Genomic DNA, 26,284 nt, shown 5'->3' on the forward strand with positions numbered 1-26,284 from the left:
CCTCCATCATGCCTAATTTCGGGGAGGTTCCTACATTGTCTCTGGGGAGGGGTGATGGGGAGCCTGACTGCTGCCAGCCCATCCCTCCTGAGCTGCCCAGGGGGCACCAAGCCCGTTTCACAGGGCAGCCACTGACACCCACCCGATGCATGTGCCGTGCACCGAAGCCTCTCCGGCCTCGTGTAACCCCTCTCTTGCTCTGAGCTTCCTTGGGACCCCGACTTTGATCCCTACTGGGAGAAACACTTGGGGGCTCCTGCTCCTCACAAAGGGACTGGAGACATCCCCCATCTCCGGCCACAGTGGGTGGGAGGGGGCACGTACTAACCTGTCCCAGGCGGATGTTCTTGCATGTTTTTGGTGTAAAGCATGAAATTTAACTTAACATAACTGAGTGTCACATCTGTGGGCTTTCCTTATCAGCAATCAGAGTACAGCAAGGCAGGCCAAATTCCCAGGCTTAACGCTGTGCTTCTCTCGCCTCTTCCTGTCTGTGTATTTTATTTTTTTTTTAAGATACATAATTTCTGTCGCCTTTTGCATGACGCTTTCTGTGAGTTTTCTTTTTGCATGCTCCATTGCTTTGGTTTGAATCTCACAAAGGTTGGTTTCTTTCATTTTTACATTCTCATCACACCTTTTCCCTCCCTCCACTTGTCGGGCTTCTTATTTTGTCCTTTGTTGGTTTATTTTATTTTGCAGGTAGAGAAATTAGATCCTCCCTAGCCTTAAGCTTTAGTGTAACAGCATCTCTTTAATGCATTGAGCAGCCACTCAGTCCTGTTCTGCAGGCACAGAAATGACATCTCCACCCCAGCTGGCTCGTGTCCCTGTGTTTGGGTGGGATGTGATGTCATTTGCTGTCACCTCACTTTCTGTTGTTGCTTTTGGTTGGTAGGACTGTGTTACCTGAACTGTGCACTTTTTGTTTCACAACCAGATGAACAAACCTGCTAAAAAAAAAAGCAGTTCCTTTCTCCTCCACCTTGTTCCATCCCCTCCTCCTCCTCATCCTTCCCATTTTTCTCTTGTGTGTCTGTCTCTGTTTTACTGCTGGTGTTTCTGTTTCATTGTTTTTTGGTTCTGTTTGAGTTTGGGTTTATTTTTTTTTCCTTTTAGCCTGTTACTGTACAGCTGTTTTGATGTCATGGTCAGTGTTTTCTGTTACTGGAAAGCAGTTGTTGCTCATTAAAAAAAAAAAAAAAAAGAAAAAAAAAAGTAAAAAAGTTGGTTAAACAAAATAAATTGTGCCAAGAACAAATCATCCCAATTGGAGCATGTGAGTAGCAGCCAAATCGCTGCAAGGAGCTTTTCCATGGCCTACCTGGCCAGAGGTGTGACACTCAGAAGGGAAAGCCAGGAGTGTTACTAATCTAGTATTTAATCAATTTTTTTAAGACCGAGGTGGCCGCCTCGCCATCAGGTGCCTGGCAGAGGCTCCACAAAGTCAACCAAGACCTCCAAAGCGAGCTGGAAGCCCAATGCCAGCGTCAAGAGGTGATCAATCAGCAGATTCAGTCGCTGAAGCGCAGCTACGCCGAGGCCAAGGATGTGATCCGGCACCACGAGGCCGAGATTCAGAGCCTGCAGGCGAGGCTCAGTAACGCGGCGGCCGAGCTCTCCATCAAGGAGCAGACCCTGGCCAAGCTCAAGAGCGACCTGAGGAGCGAGAAGGAGAAAGCCAAAGAGCAACTGGAGGAGTGGCAGCACGGCGAGGCCGCGCTCAGCTCCCAGCTGAAGGCCAGCGAGCAGAAGCTGAAGAGCGTGGAGGCTCTGCTGCTGGAGAAGACCCAGGAGCTGCGGGACCTGGAGATGCAGCAGGCCCTGCAGAGGGACCATCAGAAGGAAGTGCAGCGGCTCCAGGACAGGATCGCGGACCTCAGCGGGCAGCTGAACGCCAGCGAGCAAGCGCGGGTCCTCATGGAGGAGAAGCTGCAGAAGAACTACGAGGCTTTACTGGAGAGCTGCGAGAGGGAAAAGCAGGTTTTAATACGGAGTCTGAAGGAGGTGGAGGACAAGGCCAACGAGTACGAGAACCAGCTGCAAAACAGCGCGCAGCAAATGGAGATTCTGCAGAAGGAGAAGCTGAGCGCCAAGTTCGAGGGCAGCGAGCTGGTCCACCAGCTGGAGGAACAGCTGGTGATGAAGGAGGCCAGCATCCAGAAACTCGCTGAGCACATCAAGGAGCTCGAAAGGGAGAGGGATCAGATCAAATGTCGGTTCCACGAGCTCATGAATCAGGTTGCCGAGTCAGATAACGAAGTTGCAAAGCTACAAGCAAAGTTGAAAATGGAAGAGACCAACTACCACAACCTGGAGCAATCGTTGGAGGAGGTGTCGGATCAGTTCCGGGGTGTGCAGGAGGTGCTGAAAGAGAAAGAAGAAGAGCTGAGACACGTTAAGGAAATGCACTTGAGAATTGTGGAGAAGAAAGATCAAGATCTCAGTGAGGCTTTGGTTAAAATGGTTGCTTTAGATAGCAGTTTAGAGGAGACTAAAGTAAAGCTAAAGGCCAAGGAGGAGGCTCTAAAGAAGTTAGCTAGTGTGGGCACAGGTCCATGTGCTGAGGAGGCAGAAGACCTTGGCCCCAGTCTTGAGGCTGACGAAAGTCATCCATCCCAACTGGGACAGGCTCTGCAAACTCAGGATGTCCTCCCAGCTCTGACTTATGCACTGAAGGAGGAGGACGATGAGGTTCTTGAGACCAGCCAGAGACAAGCAGAGGAATTCGGCTCCCCATCCAAAGCTCTAGAGCTCCAGGACCAAGAGTTGGTTCAGAAAGCCTTAGCAAAGCCTGATGTGGGAATCATGGGAGCCAAGAGGCAAAGGATCCGTTTCTCAAGCATCCAGTGCCAAAAATACATCCATCCAGATGGAACAGAGAAAAACTGGACAAGCAGTACCTCTTCAGACACGAGCCAGGACAGATCGCTGTCTGAGGAAAGCATGTCCTCAGAACCAGCTCTGGGTTACCCCTCGTCAGGGACAAGCGACTCTGAGACTTATCTCTCCATCATCCATTCCCTGGAAACCAAACTGTATATTACAGAGGAAAAACTCAAAGATGTCACCATGAAGCTTGAAAGCCAGCATGGCCATAACCAGGAGACGCTCATCGCCCTCCACCACCAGTGGGCCAGCACAGAATCCCAGCTGCGGGAACAGCTTCAGACCAGCTTGTCCCAAGTCAGTGCTTTGATCTCACAGCTGGAGAACGAGAGGCAGGAAAAGTTCAAGCTCATAGAAAGTCACGTCAGCGAGCTGGGAGGTTTCCAAATGAAAAACAATCAAGCGCTGACTTGCTTAGAGAAGTGCAGGGAGCAGCTAAGAGCCTTGCCCAAATCAGACAAGGAAAAAGAGGGTGATTTGTTCCTTGTTAATCTGTCCAGCATGGAAACGACGTTATCAAATGCGATCCAAGCCTTGAGCGGGGCGCCAGTCCCGTTGGAGTATCAGCAGAGTGAAAACCTTATCACAGAAAGTCCCGCTCCAGAGGGAGGGGTTTTGGGAGAAGAGGAGCACGTCTCCGAGGAGCAGCGAGTGGAAGTGTTTGACGCCAGCCAACTGAGATGGCTTTCTGAGAGGGTGGCATTTGAGGCCTCTCTCATCAACCAAATAGCAGAGTCTTTAAAAAATGCAAACTCTGAGATAACCCAGCTTCTGAGAGAGATCCAGGGAACAGCTGAGGTGGTTTTGTTGGAGCCGGCAAGTGTTTCTCATACAGCCGTCGATTTGGCCGGAGTCCTATCTAAGAAGCTGCTGCTGGAAGGCGAGTTCTGGAGCCAGGTAGAGGAGCTGAGAGCACACTTGAGCACCAGAGATGGAGAAGCCGAGGACAAAACAGAAACAAGTTTGGGAGTTTCCCAGTGTTTTCTCAGTGCTGTAGCAGATGCTACGTTGATCAAGGCAGAACTTGGGTTTGTCGCACAGAAAATGAGAGAATCTTTTCATCAGAGACTAAAAACAATTGAAGAAGACCTCCATAATACCAAAACAGCTCTCCAACAGCACAAATGCATGTTGGAGGAGATCATCAAAGCCTACAGGACTCCTGAGTTCGACAGAGTTATGCACCAGATTTCTGAAGCACTTGAAATACAAAAAGATGCTTCAGAAAGAGCCCAAATCTCCTGGGATGGGAGTCGTCTCCAAATGTTGCCATTCCAGGAATTAGCCAAGGCGGAGGAGACTGGCAGCATGCCAGACTGTAGTAGTGGAGCTCTTGTTTCCATTCAGGAAGATCTTGCCCAACAACTAAAGGACAAATCCAATGTTCTGAAGGAGATATCTGTTGCCTTACTCTCTCTGCCTCCCGAGGAGGCAATGAGAGACTGTCAAAAGCTCCTGAAGATATCCCAGAGTCTTTCCTACCATTCGTGCATGGGAGACCTGGAGCGGTATTCCTCTTTGTTAGTCCATGATGCAATTGTTCAGGCTCAGGTTTGTTACGCCGCTTGCAAAGTCCGTCTGGAGCATGAGAGGGAGATGAAGTCCTACAGGGAGTCCCTGCAGAGCATGGATGCGCTGTGCCAAGAGCGTGTGAAGACGGTCTCTCTCCTGCGGGATGAATACGAAGAATTGCTCAGGAAGCAGCAGGGTGAGTACAGCGAGGTGATTGCTGTGCTGGAAAGGGAGAACGCTGATCTCAAAGCCAAGGTGTCCCAGCTGGACAGCCAGCGGAGGCTCCTGGAGGAGGAAGAGCACAAACACAGCAAGAGCTTGAGCGAGCTCCAGGGACGTTACGAGGAGGAGATCCGGAACGTGATAGAGCAGCTCAACAGGACAGAGGATGCTCTGAAGGCCGAGAGGACCGAGGGCCTCAACCAGCTGGATGCCATTGTCCGCGACAAGCAGAACATGGAGCGGTATCACCTGGAGCAGATGCAAACTCTGGAGGAAAAGTTCCAGGCCAAGATCAAGGAGCTGCAGGTCATCCACGGCGAGGAGCTGCAGGCGCTGCAGGAGCACTACAGCCAGAACCTGCAGCGCCTGCAGGAGACCCTCGATGAGTACCAGAGGCAGCACCCAGAGGTGTCCCCTGCGGTGGTCCCGGGCGCTGGGGACACCTGGGCGGCCGGCGAGGCGGGTGGCACTGGGCAGGACCCTGGCAGGGACCTGGACTCCATGCACGGCCTGAGGGAACGCATCCAGGAGCTGGAGGCCCAGATGAACGTCATGAGGGACGAGCTGGAGAACAAACATATGGAAGGGAGCGCTTCCACCTTGAGGGAAAAATACCAGAAAGACTTTGAAAACTTAAAGGTCTTGATATGTTTAACGCTTTATGCTTTCTGCTGCTGAGTGTACGGGAGGGCACGTGCGGTCCTGGGGTTCGCTTGCTGAACTAAGGGGCATCCCCCGAAAGAGTCAGTGTGCCAAAGCAAGCCTCAGGGTGTTAGACAGGCCTCTGTAAAGCATGGTATTTCCTTTTCTCCATGCTGGGGTATTCTAAATGCATTGCTGAGGGCTTGGGAGGGTGGATTGTTGGAGGTAGTCTCTGTGTGGAGAGGGAGAGAGAGTTTCAAAGCGGCTCGATAACATCAAGCTCTCCTTCAGCACGAAGACCACAGTGTTTCTCCCTGTACCTGAGGCATACATTTTGTTTGTGACTTCCCTTTAAAAGCATTCCTCAACTCTGTCTTTCCCAATCTGATCCAATCTCCAGTCTGTCTCTGCTGCCTTCAAAAATGCAGGATGCAATGGAAACTTGATGCTCTCAAAATGTATGTTCCTGGGGAAAGCAGCTGCAAACAGATGCCAAATTCTGTTGCAAAGCAAAGCTTCTCTGCAGGAGGCTGTGAGGACCCTGCTGGTGTTGGACACAGCAGTTGTGTACACAACAAACAGTGCACAGTTACGGGACACCCAGGTGAGGTGCAGAGAAACCCACTGGCAATGAAATGCCACCGTTCAGGTTGCCCCACCAGTCAAACTGACTGTAAAAGTGGCCTGAGATGATCCAGCATCTAAGAAAACCTCCTGGGTTTAGTGTTTAACTTTTCATAGGAGAGCATTCCCAGTTAGGAAGTAAGTTTAGGGTGGTAGAGGACTCCAGCAGCACCAAGAGAGGCTGCCAGGTTGAACAGGAAACTAAAAGGGCAGTGATGCAGAGGCTGTGCTGGTGAGGCTTTCATGGAGCGGTTGCCCTTCAGAGTCATCAAAAATGTGGGAGAGCTTGCTTCCAGACACGAGATCCAGCACACATTTGGGCTGGGGGTTAAGCGTGGCTCAGCTCCAGCTGGTTTTAGCCTGGGCAGAGCAGTAGTTCTGCTGCATCCCATTGGAGCGAGGTGCTGGTGGTCACTGAATGGTTTCTCCTCCCTCTTAACCCTTAGGAAGGAAAACTCCCTCTTGACCCCCCCGGTTAAGGTCAGTGGGACAGATGGGTAACACCCATCCTGTGAGCCATGCACCAAACAGGGTCACTTGTGTTTGGGGATGTTCTTGATTTGGAAGAAGCAAAAAACCCATAAACCAAAGTGGAGGGTGAAAAGTAACAGTGAGCAATGGACACATCCCACCTGTGTTCCCAATTTTTCTCTGCCAAAATTTCTGGTTTGCCTGGTGGGATGGAAGCAGCAACTCTGGGTTAGAAAATTCCTGTGGTCAGAAAGTTAAGCAGGTGATTATAAACCTGCCCAAATGTGTCCAGAATGGCTTCAGTGTGCTTGATTCTTCTCTTCAGAACCTGATGGAGAATGTAGAATCAGTAACATAAAAGTAACTCTTTAACCTGGAGAAGAGAAGGCTCCAGGGAGACCTTAGAGTCCCTTAAGTGACTCCAGGAATGCTGGGAGAGGCTTTGGATGAGGGCATGGAGTGACAGGACAAGGGGGAATGGCTTCCCACTGACAGAGATCAGGGTTAGATGGGATATTGGGAAGAAATTCTTGGCTGTGAGGGTGGGGAGGCCCTGGCACAGGTTGCCCAGAGAAGCTGTGGCTGCCCCATCCCTGGAAGTGTCCAAGGCCAGGTTGGACAGGGCTTGGAGCAACCTGGGATAATGGAAGGTGTCCCTGCCCATGGCAGGGGGTTGGAACCCTGATGAACTTTAAGATCCCTTCCAACTCAATTGCCAACTATGATTTTATGAGATACTTGTTTGTACGTGTTCAATTCTCCTGAATTTATAGCAATGCATTTACAATACATTAAATAGCGTGAATCTGGAGCCAGACCTACAGAGGAGTATTCACCTTTTTCCTCTAATATTAGAGGTGTTTCAGGAGTTGGACTCCGTGATCCCTGTGGATCCCTTTCAACTCAGCATATTCTATGATTCTGTGTGCAATGAAGAATCCTGCAGGGCTGCTCTGTGCCACTCCAGTCAGCCAAGTCCAGGCAGGTTCTGGCACTGAGTTAGGAGTTTAAAAAAAAAACAACAAGGCTGAGAAAGTGAAGACTGCCTTGGGATTAAAACTTAAAGGGGAGGGAAAAAACCACTGGAGCTGAAAATCAGGAATGAGGTAGGCAGAGGTTACAGAGCATTTGACAATGAAGGGATGCTGAGGGGTGCATGTCAGTGAAGATCAGTGGTGTTGGACTGTCCTGAGCAGTTTTGTTACTGGGGGAGTGAATTTGTCCCCTTTAAATTTCCCATGGGGTCCCTAGGTGACAGTTCTCCCTTCCTCTGGAAAACAGTAGTGCTAATCAAGAAGGAATCTATTGAAATCAGGGAATAAAGCCAGCCTGTGACATTAAGAAGGAGAAAAGCCTGGTGCAGCGCTTGGTATCAGGTTTGGCCCCAGCTGTCTGATGGGGCTCAGCACCTTGTCCCCAGTGTGTGCCCTTTCTCTGCTCGTGGCTTGGGCCTGCCTGGGGCTTTGCTGGTCCTGCCTCTGTCCTGCAGCCGTGTGTCCATCCAGGATCCCGATGTGCTTGGGCTGGCAGCTGAGCTGGGAACAGGCTTTTGCATTTGTCTGCTGTACAGGCAGGAGCGGGGTCTGTGCCGGGGGCAGAAGGGCCAGGCTGGAATTCAGGATCTCTCCCCTGATTGCTGCTCCTGTGTCCTGGCCAGAGTTCACTCCCAGTAATTCAAATAGCAGGTAACTGCCCCTGCAATGTTTGCAGCAATACTCAGTTGGGAATTAAAGTCCTCTTCTTGTCACATGTCATCTGCTTTCACCCAGAGGTGGCCACATAAAACCAGGCATTGAAAAGAGAGCAGAAGGCTTTTTTTTGGTTGGTTTTTTTGGCATATATTTGCATTCCCCCACTGGGTCTGCCCCCAGACCTACCCTGTGCTCCCCTTTCACTGGAGCTATCTGGGTCAAGCAACTGCAGGAATAAGCCCTGACCTTGCAAGGTTCATTCTCCTCCATGGCTGAGGAAGGGGAAGATGCATGATGCACCTACCTGACCATGAGCTGACCTACCTGCTGGCATGTGGCTCCTGGTGGGCTCACCACTGCTGTGACACCAGCCCTGTGCTCCTGGGCCAACCCCTTCCCCTCATCCATTTGCAGGCAACATGTGAAAGGGGCTTTGCAGCCATGGAGGAAACACACCAGAAGAAGATCGAGGACCTGCAGCGGCAGCACCAGCGGGAGCTGGAGAAGCTGCGGGAGGAGAAGGATCGCCTGCTGGCAGAGGAGACAGCTGCCACCATTTCAGGTACAGGGACACGTCAGAGGGTCCCTTGTGGCAGCTCTGTGTTGATGGGGGCACAGGGATGATGTTTGCTCCATGGAGGAGCAGAGCAGGGATGAGATGAGGGCTGGGTGGGGAGCAAAGGGAGATGGGAAAGGGCTGGTGGGAGAGATGTTTTTGATGGAGGCCCATCTCTGGTCCTTATCCAGGTTTGGTGCCTGTCTTCTTGGCTGTTGCACAGTCTGATCTGTTTTTCCATTCCAACTCAGAAAGGCATTAGTCATTCCTGTGGTTAATTTATTGACAATTCCACACTGAATTCATTCTTCAGTGCCCTGGGGATTGTTAAAATGCCAGAGCTCGGGATCTCTGCATTAGGAGTCCCACAGTCCAGGAAACAATGTGTGAATTGGACAATCATTTGGACTCGATGAAAAAGTGGGATTTGCAGAACCCCGAACACAGACTGAAGGGGCTGTGATGCAGTGGGAGGTTTGCTGGGATCATTCAGGTTTTTGTTCCTTTAAAAAACAAATAAGAACTCAAAAAACCTTCCCATGAGCGGAGGGTGCTGGGTGCTAACTCTGTGCTGTCCCACGCAGCCATCGAAGCCATGAAGAACGCACACCGGGAGGAGCTGGAGCGAGAGCTGGAGAAGTCCCAGCGCTCCCAGATCAGCAGCGTCAACGCCGACATCGAGGCCCTCCGAAGGCAATACCTGTAAGACCATCACCATCCTCAGTCTGTCACTGTCTTGCGGGGAGATCACGTGTGTGGGAGACTCTTCTCTCCCCTTTGATTTTGGCAATGAGTTGGGGCAGACCTGCCACTGCAGGGACCTCTTCCTTCCCAGCCCAGCTGCACCCACCGGAACCTCCTGGTTGCCCATAATCTTTCAGTCCCCAGGTCAGTGTTCCCACATTGCCCATATTCAGCTGCTTTGTGGTCACCAGAAGTAGCAGATGTGCAGCCACGGTGCTGCTTTTTACACAGCTGCAGTGGGAGGGTCGTTCAGCCAGATGTAACAGGCGAGGAGGAAGTGCTGAGCTTTTCGTGGCAAGGCTGTTCTCCCAGCCAGGACAGAGAAGGGTTGACTCACTCTGGGCTCCCAAAGGGAGTATGCAGTCCTCATCCTCAGTGCTCAGATTCCTGTTAGGTTGTCCCAGGATGCTAAAGGAAGAGTGAGCATGGGGGATGTTGTATGTGGAGAGGACACTACCCAGCGTGTGTTCCGCAGGGAGGAGCTGCAGTCGGTGCAGCGGGAGCTGGAGGTGCTTTCGGAGCAGTATTCACAGAAGTGTTTGGAGAATGCCCACCTGGCGCAGGCGCTGGAGGCTGAGAGGCAGGCCCTCCGCCAGTGCCAGCGGGAGAACCAGGAGCTCAACGCTCACAACCAGGTGAGAGTCCCCGCCGTGCCCGGGGCAGCCGGCACGGGTGATGTTGGGCTCTGCTCCAAGCAGTGACCGTGCTCCCCCTTCCCACAACGGCTCTCCTCCTCTTCCCAGGAGCTGAATAATCGCCTGGCTGAAGAGATCACACAACTGAGGAGCCTGCTGATGGGGGAGGGCGGGGGAGAGGCTGCTGGGTCGCCTCTCACGCAGGGCAAGGACGCCTACGAGCTGGAGGTGAGCTCTGCCGCGGCCGTGCCGAGGGGCACGTGGGTGGGCACATGTGCTGTGGCCCCTGGGAGCCATCCCATGTCACTGTGTCATAGCCATCTATCCCTCTGACATCAGGTCTGCGTGGCTGGTCAGCACTGTGCATGGTGGGCTGCAATGGGGCCAGGAGATTTTAGGGTCCTGATCTTCCCTCCTCACTGTGTCAAGTCAGACACTTGCTGTTCCTTCTCCAGTCTCTGCTTGTCCCCAGGGTCCAGTCCATGCAGAGCAGTGGGGACAAACTGAGGGCTGTGCAGGGACCACATCAGTGGTGCAAGCTTGGCCAAGTTCCCAGGAGATTCAGGAGGAATTTTCTTGCATCAGAAGAAGGGTGAACCAGAGGCTTTGTGGGGCTGAGCCTCCAGCCCTGGCTTAGTTGTCACCGGGCACAGCAGGCGAGCATCTCGGGATCAAACTGTGTTTGCTTGGGTGGAAAACATGCTGGGTTTGTTCCCACAGGTCCTGCTGCGGGTCAAAGAGTCTGAAATCCAGTACCTGAAGCAGGAGATCAGCTCCCTCAAAGACGAGCTGCAGACAGCACTGAGGGTAATGCCAGGGATGGTTCTGCAAGTCCTCTTTCTGTGCTCTGCTTCTGCATGTGTGTGTGTGCGCTCTTAGGTTTCAGCCCACTTATACCCAGATTTGAAACAATATTCAGTTTTTCCTCTGAATGGAATTCAATACCCATTTTCCTGTCATCAGTAGAGCACTCCACTGTGACTGCATCAATTTAGGACTTATTCCACAAAGGAGGCAGTGTGGGAAAACATCCCCTTTAGTGTGATTTCCCCATTTTCTGTCACATCAAATCAGACTTAAATGGCAAAAATAATCAGCGTTAAGAGATCTGCCCAGCCTCGCAGCAGTGGATCTGGTTTGTTCTGGACAAGCCAAGGCCATTTCTGGGAATTCTGCTTGAATTCTGTGTGTTGGCTAAAATCAAAAGCCACAAACAATCCTGTAGCTGAGGGGCTGCCTGCACGGGCAGCACTGTGTGCTCGCCGTTGGCTCACAGCTTTCTGCCTGTCTCAAATCCCGTAGTCCCGTTACGCTGTTGGAAGCAGCTTCGAGGGTGTGTGTTGCCCCAGCCAAGCATTTCTCCTGCTGCCGGCTCTTCTTCCGTTGGCATTTGCCAAGCTCCTCTTCAGTGCATCCACAAACCCCTCGGCTCCAGCTGTCTGTCTGGCTCCATCGCGTTGTTCTTGTTCCCTTGCCAGGATAAGAAATACGCCAGCGACAAGTACAAAGACATCTACACGGAGCTGAGCATCGTGAAGGCCAAGGCAGACTGTGATATCAGCAGGTTGAAAGAGCAGCTGAAAGCAGCCACAGAAGCTCAGGGAGAGAAATCCCCTGTGAACACCACTGTATCGGGATATGGTCAGTCCTCCTCCAGCAGCTCTAAGTAGTCCTGGGTGTCCTGAGCTAACACGTGCATCTGGGCCTGAGTGTAGGACTTGGCCTTCCAGCCCACAGATGGGAAGCTGATGGGCTTTGAAGGCCTTCTGGCATTTTGCATCAGTAAAACCTCATGATGCAGGGGGGCAGAGACCCTCAAAAGCTCCTTCTGCCTTTAGGGCGGTGCTGCTTGAGCCGGGCTCATCAGGACACTTGCCCAGGCTTGGGAGGGCAGAGGAGCCCCAGCCCTGCAGGAATGCAGTGGGCACCAGGCTAACCCCACTTCTTTTGCTTCTCCCCAGATATTATGAAATCAAAAAGCAACCCTGATTTCTTGAAGAAAGACAGATCCAGTGTTAGCCGGCAACTAAGGAATATCAGGTCAAAGGTGAGCTCAGATCTCCTGCCCAGTGGGATGGGAATGGGGAGTAATGGGAACATTACTCTCCAGTGGGGGTCCCAGGTGGGAAGAAATTGGTAGGGGAAGAAAACTGAGAATTTCCCAGTCACTAGTGCTGGCCTGGATGGTTTTTGACTGCAAAAGGGCTGACTGTGCAACCAGGCAGGGCCCAATCCCCCACTCCTGACCCTGCTGAGCTGGAGGTGTGAAGCTGCTCCCTGCTTGGAAAAAAAGGATGAAGTTCACCCTGTTCTTTGGTCTTTCACAGGAGGACTATCCCAGTATTTGCTCTCTGTTTTCAGTTGAAATTGAGGTGGAAATATGCACATCATTATAGGTTTTAGGGTTCATGACTGCAAGATTTTTGGTCTTTCTGTGTGGCAACGATGCCTTGGTCCTGGGCCTATTTAACACACACTTTGCTTGTGTGTTACCATGGTGCAGATGGCCCTGTGCCTCTGTGGCCCTTCTGTGCTTGCTGTTGGTCCCAAAGCCCAGTGATGCTGTGCCAAGCTCTCCTTGGCAGCCAGTTACATCATGTGGGACCACAGGGATAAAACAGGGCAAATAATGCTGATCAGGAGTCAGCATTAAACATAAGTCTGTTGGGAGGAAGATCAGCATGAGCAAACCTGCTTTGCCTCTCACCTGGTGTCTCATGCTGATCTTTGAAGTGGTTGGGCCCTTGCAGGAGAGGCAAAAGGCTTCAAGCTTGGTGCCCACATGGTGAAACATGGGGAAACAGTCACTCCCAGAGCTCTGTGAGCGGCAGCTCCTCAGCTCGGGGTGCCTGTGCTGCACCCAGGGAACACAGAGAGACCTCTGCGCATTTCGGGGCAGCCCAGACCTGCTGGGCCAGTCTGATGTTGGGTTTCCCTTCACCACTTCAACTCAGATCACTTTTTCTGTGGTCCCCGTGTGTGTTGCTTGGTGGGAAAGGAGGAGAGGAGAGCAAGCACGGGCTGTGCCTGGGTGCTGTCGCTGCGGGGCGGGGGCTGGGGCTGCGCCAGCGCCAATGCACTTGGGATTTATGAGCTTCTTGTTTTTTTGTTTTTGTTTTTTTCTTTATTTTGCTTTTTCCTTCAACAGTCCGTTATTGAGCAGGTCTCATGGGATAACTGAAATGAACCCGAGTCCAGGTTCCCTGCCACGTAGGTAAACAAACAAACTGGCACCCGCCCAGCGACGCAGCTGCCCACGGGAGCGGCCCAACTTTTGCATGCCCTGCTCACACCTCCACGGCAAACCAGAGCCCTTCTTCTCTCTTGATGACTGACCCGTTTATTTACGGCTAATTCTTTTTCCTGGGGGAGGGGGGAAGGGAGGGGAGAAGTCAGTGTGCACCCAGGATCTGTATGAAACACAGTCTCTCTGGCTCTTCCCGGGGGAATATGGCTTTCTCGTCTTCCTGCTCCTCCCACCCTCTCCAACACAGCTCACCGACACGGAGAGGATTTGGGCATGGTGGGGCACGTTTTCCTGTTTGCTGTGTTGGGAGTGTGGGACACTGAGTGTGCACGCCTGAATGACTCTGCATGCCTCGGACTAAACTCCAGCACCATCCAGGTCTCACAGGAAAATACCCAATTTGCTGTTAGGCAGGTGGAGGAATGGTCAGGGATGCCTGTGAGTGCATTTCCCACAACAGCCTGGAGCATGGGAAATGGTGGCCCCTGCCTCAGCTGCAGAGGATAATGTCCTGTGCTGCCCTAAATGTCCTTTGCCCATAATTGCTGCATCTTCAGGTTGATCTGTGCCTGAGCAAGAGTCTTCCTTGCCCAGTAATCTCCTCCTCCTGCTCTCCAGTCCTCCTCCAGCCCCCAGTGTCCACCCAGCTGCTCTCCATCCCTTGGCATTGCGCCTGCATCCCACACAGTGGCTTCCAAGCTCATCCAGCAAAAGGAGGGAGCTGTTGAGAAATGAGGCTGACCCAATGAGGCAGATATCTCCATTAACTGGAGCAATAGCTAAATTTACTGGCCTGTGGCGAAGACTGAGGTTGGAGCACCTGCAGAGGCAGTTTAGAGGAGAGGGGAGCTCCCAGCACGGTGGCAGAGGGGTGGCTGGAGAGCCCCAGGAAGTGTGATGGAGGATCCCTTTATCTCAGATATCATCCCATATTAGTCTCACTTCATCAGGCTCCCCTCATCAGCAACTCAAATGGGTTGTGAGACTGCCTGGGGGCTGAATTTGCTGGAATTTGTACCATCAGGCAGAACGGTCTCATGATTCCTGGTGCCTCCTTCCATCTAATGAGAAATCAGATGCACGAACTGGAATGCACGGGTTGCTCCCATTTAAAGAGGCCCAAAGTAAACTTCCCTTAGGAAGTGTGTGCTCAGAGACTCACATCCCAGGAGACTCTGCTGCCCATTGGAAAGAAAGCACAGAGCATTTGGAAATTCAGTCCAATTCAGTGCTTTCATTTCCGTGCTGCCTGGCAAAGCCGCTCTGTGTTTGTGGGTCTGTGGGAGGAAAAACATTTCCAGAAATACAGTAACCATGGGAATCTGCACAGCCTTGAGGCAAGTTTATCATGGAGTCCTGCCTTGATAAACACATGGGAAAAAAAAAACATCCATAAAGTCTAACCTGCTGCTGTGATTGAACAGTCCTCTGGCACCATAGTCAGGGAAGGGAAAGGAAAAGGAGAGATGGCTGTCTGTTAATAGGATCATAAAGTCCCAGAAAGGTGTGGGTTGGAAGGGATCTTAAAAATCATCCAGTTCTAACCCCCTGCCATGGGCAGGAACACCTTCCACTATTCCAGGTTGCTCCAAACCCCATTTGACCTGGCCCTGAGCACTTCCAGGGATGGGGCAGCCACAGCTTCTCTGGGCAACCTGTGCCAGGGCCTCACTACCCTCATAGGGAAGAATTCCTTCCCAGTATCCCATCTAACCCTGCCCTCTGTCAGTGGGAAGCCTTTCCCCTTGTCTTGTCACTTCATGCCCTTGTCCAAAGTCCCTCTCCAGCTCTCTTGGAGCCCCTTTAGGCACAGGAAAGGGCTCTAAGGTCTCCCTGGAGCTTCCTTTTCTCCAGGTTGAACAATCCCAATTCCCTCAGCCTTTCCTTGTAGGAGCTGAGTTCCATTCCTCCGGTCTGTGCCTTTGAAGGTGCCAAGTCTTAGTCTGTAAAGGAAATAATGTTCCAGCTGCAGAGTGAATTCCTTGCGAGTTCCAAGGAACGGGCTGGCAGGCAGCTGCCTGTGCCAGCAGTGGGGCATGAAGGGGCAGAACCCTGGCTCTGGGGGCTGTTTTTGGGGGGGATGGCTGTGCCAACTCATCCACAGCAAGCAGGGCCAACTCACTTCCCAAGACTTTGCTCCCCTGAATCTCTCATGCCACAGGTTTGAGGCTGGTGTTAGGCTGGTGTGTCCCCTCGGGCTGGTTTCAGCTTAAAGCTGACTTACAGGAGTCAAGCAATTTGTTTCTGGGTTTGTGCCCCTCTCATTGCTGTTCTCCTGGGTCCCCACATGTAGGTGAGGGATTTCACAGTTCCAAGTGCCAAGGGCTTGGAGGGCTGGTCTATGTGATGGTCAGCTGAGCATTGTGCCTTGAAATCTGGATGCTGCATCTGAACTGGATCAGCCATCAGACCCTGCCAGACCTGAGCAGAATTTAGGAGTTGTCTGTCTAACCCTGGGCAGTTGAGGCAGTTTTGGCTTGGGATAACCCCAGGCTGGGATTAGAGAGTGGTTGAGATGGCCACTGGCAGCACACACCAGTGTGCTCAGGGCTCCTTGAGCAAATCCTGCATTGACCAGAGCCAGAACCGTCCCCATGGGTGCCACAGTGGTGCAGGAGGCAAGGAAGGACCAGTGTGCAGGTCCTGCTCAGCATCCTGGGGCTTTAGGTTACCAAATCCAAGCTTCATCCGAGGTTCCCATGGTGCCGGAGCTCTGCTGGAATTGCCCCATCCAGCACTGCACCAGGGGCCCAGGGGGTCACCTCCCAGTCAGCTAATCCCGCTTGCAGCATGGTGTGTGCCTCTCATTCGCTTCTCGTCCGTCGCCTGGTTCATTGCAATCTCACCCTCTCTCTCTCTAGGCACCAGTAACCGCCCTCCATAACCGTGTGTTTTCTCTCAGCATGTCCCACTAATCTCTCCGCCAAGGAGCCCATCCCTCCACTGCCTCGTCTCCTCTGCCTGAGCATCGCCCCCTCCCCGCGTGCCAGGCGCCCGCCCATGTCCCACGCTCTCTTGTCTTTTCTCTCTCCCAGAGTCTGAAGGAAGGCCTGACTGTGCAAGAACGCCTGAAGCTTTTTGAATCCAGGGACTTGAAGAAAGACTAGTTCTCCCCGCTCCGCTTGACCACGCGCACCTCCCAGCTTGAGGCAGCACAGCACCAGCACCGTTTGTCTCTCGTTCCTTACGACTGTCCTTGCTGTCGTTCGTCTTGAGGCTCCCGACGGGACCCGGCGCCGCGGTGGTGCCCCCCCCCGCCGCCCCCTCGCCTTCCCGGCTCCTTTCCCTGCTTGTGAGATGCTCCAGAGACTCTGAGAGAGAGAGAGAGAGAGGAAGGGATTGGATTGGGGTTTTTCCCCCCCTCTCTTCGGCGCTTTGTAGGAGAATCCTTTCTTTACTGTAAACCATTACACTAAGTGTCAGTATTAAGGCTCAGTAGCCTGTTAATAAGCTATAGCTCTGTCGTACCGGCCGCTCTGGTGCGCAAGCAGGGCCTGGGTGGTGTCGGCCAGACTGAGCTCTTACTGCTGTCTAGAGACCCAGTGCTCAGAGCACGCCAGGAGCCTGATCTAATCATTGATCTCGACTGCATTACTTGCACCTACAAGGGGGGAAAGCCCGGGGGAAGCTGTCGGGGAGCTCGAGTCTGGAGGTACAACACTGACATCCCGCTGGAGAAGGATACAAGAAGTGATTCTCCTGCCCCGTGACTGTGCCGTATCCTGAATGTAGGTGCCACCGAAGCCTGGCGAGCTTTGGTGGCTGCCCAGGTGGTTTTGGATAGGGAGCTGCAGCTACTGAAGTGCACCAAGTCTGCCCCGTCGGCGCGTCTTTGCTCCCGTCTCGCTGGTGGTCGGAGTTGGTGTTCCAGGGGCTGAGCTGTAAGATCACTTTCTTGCCTCTGTTAGATCAAGCCCAGCACTCTCTTTTTTTGCTGTTACTCCCTTCCTCTCATTGAGTCCCGTGTATCCCAGGGTCTGTGCGCATGTGAAACTCCCTTTTCCTAGTCAAAGGAAAGTAGAGTAGAAAGTAGAGCCAATATTGACTGAAAATGCACAGTGCTCAATGCGTATAATGCTCCTTTTTTTATCAGCTTCTTGAATTCAACTCTTCTTGTCAGCAGGGCAGCTCCTATTTTAATTCTTTAATCTTTTCCTGAAATAAAAGTCTCAAAACCAGTATGTGCTTCAGACCTTCTCAGTCCTAGTAGCTTTTGTATTTAAAATACACAGCTTAGCACCGTGAGGCCGATAAATGGATTCAAACCGAAAGTGAGTTGAGGAGCTGGTAGCACTAGATGGTCGCAGCCAGCTGAGCAGAGGCTTCCTAGAAGAAGCCTGTGCTGTTTTGTAGCAGCTGCCCAGGTGTTGTGGCTTCATCCCGGGCTAAATTTCAAGATGCCACCTGGAAAGCCCCCAGGTCCTGCCTCGCCACTCGCCAGGGCTGAAGGAGCTCTGCAGCACGTTGGCTTCCCAGCCCTGTTCATGTGCCCAGTGATGAACTGCGTCACATCAGGCTGGGATGTTAAAGGTACATCCTGGCCTTCACCAGGAGCAAAGATTCCTCTCGTCCTTGGGCACTCATCACGTGGTTGAGGCAGCTCTGTCTCCTTCCCTGCTGATTTTTAGGTCCGCTAGGCAGGCAGTGCAAGCGCAGCTCTCAGCACCACAGGGCTGGGGACAGACATCTCCAGTCCTGCCAGGCTGCACCACGAGAGTCACCCTCATCCTCCTGCTCGGAGCAGCATCTCCCTTCCAGCCACCAGACCCTCGGCAGGAGACAGTGTCATCAGACTGTGGTGGGAATCAGGCTCTCGTCCAGCTTGTGTGGCCTTGCCATGGCCACGTGCTCGGCTTGGAACCTCCCGGGGCACTCGTGGCAGCGCGTGGCAGCGCTCGGGTCCTGCCCACAGGAGCACCACTTGTCCCCAGACAAGATGTCAGCACCTGTCAGTGGGCAGAGCACGTCCAGGGACACTCTCCTGCTGCGATGCTCTGTGTACCTCGGTGTGCATGGAAGTCCTGGAGATGGGAGCAGGGTAGGAAAGATGCCCTGGAGCGTGGCTTGGTCACATCCAAAGTCATCTGTTCAGCTCTCAGCAGGGATAACCTTTACACTTCATCTCTGGCTGCTCTGGGTCTGTGGTGAGCTGTGATGTCCCAGCAGAGGCTGTGGGATGCAGCATGGATGTGGAGTGGTGTGTAGGCCTTGTCATTGTCATTGCTCTTCCCTTAGAAGACGTCACTGCCTCTGGGAGAACAGCTTTCTCCTCCTCTTCTCTTAGGATTTATGGTGGGACTTCATCCTATTTAGCCAACTGAGCAGAACGTGCTGGTCTCCTTGCCACGTGGACCTTGACCCTTCTTATGTCCCCCAGCAAATCCTGCTTTTCCTTTGGATGCTTCATTGGCTCAGGAGCCGTAATTCTAAGCGTGAGGACTTGCATTGGCTCTTTGATGGTGTGGGGGACACAGGATGGGCTCTTTCTGATACAGGATTGTGTTGCTGAGCATCGGGAGGCTCCCCACGGAGAGAAGTTTTCTGCTGTACATTTGCTCATACCAAAAAATCCTCTCTTGCAGCTTAGTGTCCTGCCTGGGACTAGTTATTGAGCCTAGTAAGAGCACTGGATTTCTTAAGGCTGATCTCTTAACACAGAGACCAGCTGTGCAGGTGGAGGGCACACATGGAGCAGATTATCCCCAGCTTTTGACTCAGCACCTGTAAATACATTAATATGATTTTTTTTTTTTTTTTAAGAAAGGAGTGATAATGGGCAGCAAGACACTGCATGTGTTGGCAAAGCTCTGTGCTGAAGACAGGGAGGGTCCAGAGCTGCCCTTTCTGCATGGTGCTCCAGCGCTAAATTGCCCTGTGAAGAGAGGCTGGTGGGGGATATTCTTATTTATACACATATAAAAATATTACTGCTGGTTAGTGGGGGGAGAAACAGCCCAGGAACACTTGTACAGCTCTTGCTCCTTTCCTGTAGACATGTCCCTGGGCTAAGCAAGAGATTATAGAAACTTCTGGGCTACTTTTGTAAGTTCTTCACCCAAGGCACTGCACTGCATCTCTCTGGTGAGGCACTGCCAGGGATCCAGCAGCATCAGGAATGAAGCTGGATTTTTCTTCTCTCTTTCCACTATTTTTTTACCTTATTGTACAGAAAGTGTCAGTCCTCACATCACCCCCCTCCCTCTTTTAGGGGCTCCCAGAAACAGCAGTAAAAGGATTTGAATTAAGGATTACTCAAACTCTGTATGATCAGCTCCAGGGAATCAGCTGCTCAAAGGTTTCCTTTTGTTTAATCCATAGTGGCCCGAATCTTCAAATTGCTTTAGAAAAGCAAAACAGACAGGTTTGCTGGGGAAAAAAAAAAAAAACAGACAAAACACCCTGGCACTACCAGGTGTAGCTGAAATAATAGGTGTTGGCTGGCAGGAGAACAGCCCCAGGGAACAGGGAGAACAACCACAGGGAACATTGTGTGTGTGCAGGGATGGGGGGACCGACCACCACTGTCAGGGCTTCAGTGGTGTTTAATAAGCCAAATGAATTAATCTCATTGCTGAACTTGTTGGTTGAAAATATTTCTCTCTAAGCCAGGGGGTCTTTAATGAACACGGTGGTGGTGTTCTCTTATTCAGTAAAGGGAGACCCTGCAGCACCAATAAAGAGCCAAAACCTGAAATTTTCCTGCAGAGAGCAGCGCTTGAAAATAAGGTGGGGAGAGGGGCGTGCAAAAAAGCCAGCTGGGAGGCTTATTACTCATAGCAGTGGTCCTTAGTTATCCTCTTTCTTCTTCCTGCTCCAGGCTTCATCCGTCTTTTGGGATTAATCAGTGGTTATTTAAATAGGAAAGTGTGTGGGCAAGCTGCTGCATTTTGCACCACTCCACACTATTGATAGCACTGACTTGGGTTTAGGAAAAGTCAAGTGCAGTGAAGGCACAGGCATCTTCTCGTCAGCTCCAAGTGATCTTATTTTTTCCTGAGTAAAATTTTCCTCCCATTTGCACCATCTCCCCTGAACTAGACTGAATCCTTCTTTAAATGTCACCTTTTCTTTGCCCACTTATAAAAAAAAAAAAGAAGCAAGCTGTGTTTGTTTGCTTCAAAACCAGAATTGTGTAGAACTGGTGCTGACTTGCAAACCAGAAAAGTCCCTTTTTTTTTTTTTCTGTACCAGAGAACTGGGCTGCAGTAAAATCTTCACCACCTCACACTGCAGAATACGTCACTTTTGTACTGACTGTACTTGATGGCACTTCCATGAGACCTTTGCATTTTTTTTCCTGGTTCAGATACTCTGTTGTGGACGCTCAAGCACACACACACTCGCTGTAGCTGGCCTTTGCTCTGTAATTTTTTTCCATTTTTTTAAGGAAAAAAAGCTTTGTTATTCTTCTCTTTAAAAAAAAAAAAAAAAAAAAAAAAAAAAGGTAATTTAAAACCTGTATAGTGTTCCAAGCAGGCAGTGTAAATATTTATTCCTCAGCAATTAGCAGAGGGTTCTCTTTTGCGACTGAGCTGTGGGTTTGATTTTTAAATCTTGTTCCACGTGCGGGTTGGGAAAGAAGCAACGAGTGTAACGTGTCCAACCCACCCTGTCTTCCCTGATAAACCGTTTCTTTGGGGTTTTAGGACTGTTATAAATATATTTTCAAGCCTTTTCTGCTGATCTAGACCTTTAGTTTTGAAGGTACCTGTCCAAAGATTGTGTACAAAGATTTGACCGCTGTAACCTACTTTGCTATAAATTTGGGTTATTTTTTTTTTCCATTCAGAGGACTCGGTAATCTTGTGTTTGAAAGTGGCATCGACGCCGTTCATGTCCAAACCTGTTGTTATAGAGAGCAGCAACAACTCCTTGGTGTGACACAGCTCTCCTTGCACAGTCACCCGGGGCTGTCACGGTGAGCACAGCGAGCCCCCGGATTTGGGAGGCACCTGTAACCCTGTGCTTTCCTGGCACAGCACATTTGGGATTCTCTTGGACTTTCCAAGGGATCCACAGCCCCTGCTGCACAGACTCACATCCCACAGCAGCGTGGTGGTGCAGTGTGTGTAACCTCCAACGTAGCTGTCCCTACAAGGCAGTTACTCCTGAGTTGAACATGATCCTGTAGTACAGACCACTTTTTAGAAGAGGATCCAACGTGCTGCTGCAGGAGCAGGGAGCACCAGGCTGGGAACAACGTGAGCCTGGCCTCCGTGTGAGGCTGCTAAAGAAACAGAGGGTGTGGGATTTACTAGAGAAACCTGATGAGCCAGACAAGTTGGTTCCAACTGAACTAACCCAGCTGGCTGTGAACTTGTAAATAATGGGTGCAATTACCATTGTTTTCTTCATGCTTTCTTCACCCTGTGTGCAGGACTACAGGAACACTCACTGTTTGTTCTAAACTAGAGACAGTAAAGCATGTAAAATACTAGAGACCATGGTAAGTAGAAAGCAGGAATGCTCTGGCTTTGGCCTGGGTCTACCCTCCCGGGTCCTGGAGTTCTGGGTGGCTTGAGAGTTTAAAGAATCATTTGAAAGGCTGAAGGTTTGGGGGGACAAAAGGAAGCTCTGCAAGGCTGTGAGTGGTGTCTGAGCAGGCTGTTCAGGTACTTCACCACCCTGTGGAAAACAGCTTTGCCCTGGTTCTCTCAGAGCAGTTTTCCCCCACGACTGACCTGTAACCAGCGGGGACTCGTTCTGGGTTAACCCCGTGGTCTGCCACTTGAACATGGAAATGACCCGAAGGAATTGTGAGCAAGGAGGGTGCAAGAGTCATCTCTGTGATGAGGGGATGCAGCAGCCAGCCCTCCACCTCTGACCTGTGAGATGGCTGAGCAGCAAAGTGGCATCAGAGCCCGGGCAGTGCTGGGATGCTGCAGCCCCTGACCTCCCACACGGGGTATTTTCCCTCTGCAATGGGGAAGGGTGTGGGAGGCTCCTGTTTCTCAGTGTGTGTGAGCTCCTCTCTCCTTCCCTTCTCCCTTCCACTCCCAGTTTATTTCAGTGCTTTTTTAAGAGCCACTGTTCCCCATCGGCTGCTTGCTGTAATAGACACATCCCTCTTTCTCACAGTATTTATTCCTTACGAAACCTTGTGTGACATGCTAGGCTCCCCTGGATGTAGCTGATCATTTTTACTTTGTAAATATAATTACCTAACTTTACATTAACTATATCGTAATAAACTATTTTTGCACCACCCTTTGCGTGCCGTGTGTGAGGTGTTCTCTTCCAAAAAGAAGAACAGGGCAGAGGCCAGAGCCTGAAAATGAGGGAGCTGATTGCTTTCACAGTCACACTTTGCAAAGGAAATGCAACAGGCAGCACTTTAATAAGGAGTAATTTATTCAGAGTAGTTTAAATCTAGTGCTGTTGAACGGGATTTCCTAGAGAATGACCTTCCCCAAGTGCTTCTGTAGTTGCTACACCACAGGTAACATCGTGTTCTTTCCTCCGTACAAACTTTCTCAGGCAGAACAGAACAAATTACAATCTCTGGTGATATCCATGTATCCTAAGTAACACCTAAGGACTTACAGGACTTGCAGGGCAAAAAACCAAATGAGGATGTTGAGGTTTTCTGTGAAAATGGTTTATTTGGCAGTGCCAGTCACAGCACCGCTGGTAAAAAAACTGGTAACAGAATATCAAATAATCTCTCAAAGTGAAAAAAGGTTAAAGCACTTTGTATTCAGAGTGAAACAATTCTTACACACCCACTATTGAGAGTTTGAAATCCTTTGGTTTACACAATTTTTCTTCCACTCTGAGCTACAGGGACAGAGATGTCACCTCCCTCCCCTTGCTCTCCCTCTCTGCTGCTGCCAGCACAGGTGAGGTCACTGACCCAGACCAGGACATGGTGCCCCAGCACCTGAATGAACCAGAGTTTCCAGACCTCTCCTGAAATGTGTGACCCAACTCCAGCCATGTCTGCTCTCCAGACAGACCCACTGATCCCAGAGAACAGTTTTCTCTCATTTCCTTCCAGTCTTGCCTACACTTCCTTGCTGGAAGACAGTCTGTCATTAGTATCTGTGCTCATTCTTTTACACCAGAGCTCTCTAGTAATCTTTAACCAAAAGAAACATATACACAGTCAAAACTTAGAAATGTCTGCCTATTTCCCACAAATTTCCTTTTACAAACTTTCAACAATTAATGCCAACAAGAAATGTAACTCAGGTGCTTAATCTATACAAACTCAAACTGCTGCAGCCCTCTAATCTATCCTTTAGTTACTGGTGTAGAGGAGCCATCGTGACACAATTCCATTTGCAGTACCCCAAGTTGGCAAATGTGTCTTTTACCACTGGAAAACCTGCCCAGCATGGTATGAAGAACCTTGACTGCACCAAGGCACGGCAACGAGTCTGCCCAATGTTTTAATGCCTCTGAATGCAGCTCTGTCACTGTCATCCTCACAAAACAACTCACAAACAGGTGGGTCATTCCCTGTACCACAGGAATGACCCCCAGCAAGGGATCTGTGGCATTTTAGGGCAGTGAGCACTTCATTTCTCTGGAGGAGTTCACCCAAGTTGCACCCAGATGGGTACGAAACAATGATGTCTACACAAAATAATAAATTCGTGGGTGGTATCTGTTAAGTGCTCCACCAGCCCTGTACGGCAGCTCAATCAGTTACTGACTTTGGGAAAAATGTAATTGGTGGGATTGTACTCTTCCCAAATCCTTTCGAACTCATCCAGAAAAGGCTTCACGCACGCGGCGTCGTCCACGACCAGCACGTTCTCCCTGTTGCTCTGGATGGCCTGGGTGGTCCAGTTGAGGGAGCCCGTGATGAGCATCCTGCGGTCCACGATGGCGAACTTGTGGTGCATGAACCCGCTGTGCTGGTCGTGGCGCACCTGGATCCCTACAAAGACACGGCTGCTGTTGAGGGCTGTCCGAGCCTCCCCCGTGTCCCCGCGGCCCCCCCGCGCCCGGGGTCGGTGGCGCTCACCCGCGTGGCGCAGGCGGCCGATCTGGGAGCCGTGCAGCCCCATGTACTGCGCGTCCGTCACCAGGCGGACCCGGACCCCGCGGCGGTGCAGCAGCTGCACGGCTCGGGCGAGCTGCGGGCAGGAGAAGGCGAAGATGCAGAGGTCGAGGGAGCGGCGGGCGGAGAGGAGGCGCCGCACGAGGCGGCTGAGGGAGGTCTCGGCCCGCGGCAGCGGGCACGGGCAGGGCAGGGCGGGCACGCCGGGCGCCGCCGCCTCGGCCAGCAGCGCCTCGAGGCAGCAGGGCCGGGCCGGGAAGAACAGCACCTCCCGCAGCGGCCGCGGCCGCCGCCAGGCCGCCACCGCCGCCACCGCCAGCGCGGCCGCCGCCGCCGCCACGGCGAGAAGAGCGGCCCGAGGGAGCCCCGCGGGACTCATCCCACAGGACACATCCCGCGGGACACATCCCACAGGACACATCCCGCAGGACACATCCCGCGGGAGCAGCGCGCAGGCGCGGGAGGCACCGGGGAGGGGCTGCCGGGCCTGAGCCTGAGCTGAGCCTGGGCCTGAGCCTGAGTCTGGACCTGAGCCTGGGCCTGGGCCTTCCCCACACAGCGAAACCCTGCACACTGAACCTTTCCTGAAACACTGAACCCTTTCCCATACACCAAACCTGAATGCACACACAAGCACTCATACACTGAACCCTTCCCTTCCCCACACATCCAACCCTTCCCCAAACACCGAACCCTTCCCTAAACACCGAACCTTTCCTGAAACATCAAACCCTTCCCCACACACCAAATCCTTCCCCGCACAGCAAACTCTTCTCCAAACACCAAACCCCCAAACACCACACCCTTCCCCGTATACCCAACCCATCCCCAAGCACCAGCCCTTGTGCTGCAGATACTCAGTAGGGACTCTAAAGATCATCCAGGCCCACTCCCTGCCATGGGCAGGGACACCTTCCACTAGACCAGGTTGCTCCAAGCCCCGTCCAACCTGGCCTTGGTCACTTCCAGGGATGGGCAGCTACAGCTTCTCTGGGCAACCTGTGCCAGAGCCTCACCACCCTCACAGCCAAGAATTTCTTCCCAGTATCCCATCTAACCCTGCCCTCTGTCAGTGGGAAGCCATTCCCCCTTGTCCTGTCACTCCATGCCCTTGTCCCAAGTCCCTCTCTAGCTCTCCTAGAGCCCCTTTAGGCACTGGAAGGTGCTCTCAGGTCTCTCCAGAGCCTTCTCTTCTCCTGGCTGGACACCCCCAGCTCTCTCAGCTCCAGCACAGAGGTGGTCCAGCACATGGAACATCTCCGTGGCCTCCTCCTGACTTGCTCCAGCAGCTCCACATCCTTCTGATGTTGGGGTCCCACAGCTGGACACAGCACCCCAGGTAGGGTCTCACAAGGGCAGGATAGAGGGGGACAATCACCTGCCTTGACCTGCTGGATCCTGCCCGGCTGAGGGGACAGGGGTGGCAGAACTGGTGCAAAAAGGCTTTGTCTCTGCCTGCCCCCAGCAGTGACCCAGCGCTGGCACTCGCCGCTCCCACCTCGCTCCCAGGTACGCGCTGCTCAGCCAGGCAGGAAAGGAAATCACCTCGGAATAAAGAATTATCCTGCCTTAATCAGTTTGTCTCTAAGGCGTATCGTTTGGAGGGGAGGAGGGTGGTGAAAGATGTCTGCAGACATGACTTTTTGTTAATTAAGTTGTGCACATTCCAGCTATCGCTGACGGCAAAGGGAGCACCCGCGGCCTCAGCGAGCTGCAGGAACTTGCCCAGACAACTATTTGGTAATCCCACGTATAGATGTGTTCTGGCAGCCAAGCACATCTGGGTTATATGCTCACTGATTTAGCAGCTCTCCCCCTTCTTTCCTGTGGGCATTTTATAAGTGCTAAGTTAGTGGTTTCCTCGCCCTGGCTCAAAAATGATGTGTTATCCAGAGTCTGGTTGTCCATGACAGCCTTGTCAGGTCAGGATGAGGGTGGAGCAACATCGCATATGACTCACCAAGCACAAGGAAGAAGCAGCAGCCTCAGCCTTGACCTTGTGACCACCTTTTCACTGTTTTGGAAGAAATGACTAGACTAGGT

At 51.9% G+C, this 26,284-nt stretch overlaps 2 protein-coding genes across 6 annotated transcripts in view; one reads left to right on the top strand and one right to left on the bottom strand.

The window, feature by feature from the left end:
• Positions 1 to 20,615, top strand: part of MPRIP (myosin phosphatase Rho interacting protein) — a 67,568-nt gene extending 46,953 nt beyond the window's left edge. For 2 of the 5 annotated variants that reach the window (XM_027656787.1, XM_027656788.1), the window contains 9 exons: positions 1,399 to 5,262; positions 8,466 to 8,613; positions 9,192 to 9,309; positions 9,827 to 9,986; positions 10,095 to 10,214; positions 10,707 to 10,793; positions 11,465 to 11,627; positions 11,948 to 12,033; positions 16,269 to 20,615. In XM_027656787.1, coding sequence (XP_027512588.1) covers positions 1,399 to 5,262; positions 8,466 to 8,613; positions 9,192 to 9,309; positions 9,827 to 9,986; positions 10,095 to 10,214; positions 10,707 to 10,793; positions 11,465 to 11,627; positions 11,948 to 12,033; positions 16,269 to 16,340 — 4,818 coding nt within the window. In that variant the 3' untranslated portion in view covers positions 16,341 to 20,615. Of the gene's footprint in view, positions 1 to 1,398; positions 5,263 to 8,465; positions 8,614 to 9,191; positions 9,310 to 9,826; positions 9,987 to 10,094; positions 10,215 to 10,706; positions 10,794 to 11,464; positions 11,628 to 11,947; positions 12,034 to 13,134; positions 13,201 to 16,268 lie in introns of all 5 variants that reach the window. The other 3 variants (XM_027656785.1, XM_027656786.1, XM_027656789.1) reach the window with 3 other exon arrangements.
• A 2,200-nt stretch (positions 20,616 to 22,815) lies between these two features.
• Positions 22,816 to 24,620, bottom strand: PLD6 (phospholipase D family member 6). Its single transcript, XM_027656386.1, has 2 exons — positions 24,206 to 24,620; positions 22,816 to 24,118 (listed from the first exon to the last, which is right to left on the bottom strand). The coding sequence occupies exons 1-2, from the start codon at positions 24,618 to 24,620 to the stop codon at positions 23,880 to 23,882; spliced, it is 654 nt and encodes a 217-aa protein (XP_027512187.1). The 3' UTR covers positions 22,816 to 23,879.
• Between the last annotated feature and the right edge of the window lie 1,664 nt (positions 24,621 to 26,284).

Source organism: Corapipo altera, unplaced genomic scaffold (genome assembly GCF_003945725.1).
Source record: "Corapipo altera isolate COAL_440 unplaced genomic scaffold, ASM394572v1 104, whole genome shotgun sequence".
Taxonomy (NCBI): Eukaryota; Metazoa; Chordata; class Aves; order Passeriformes; family Pipridae; genus Corapipo; species Corapipo altera.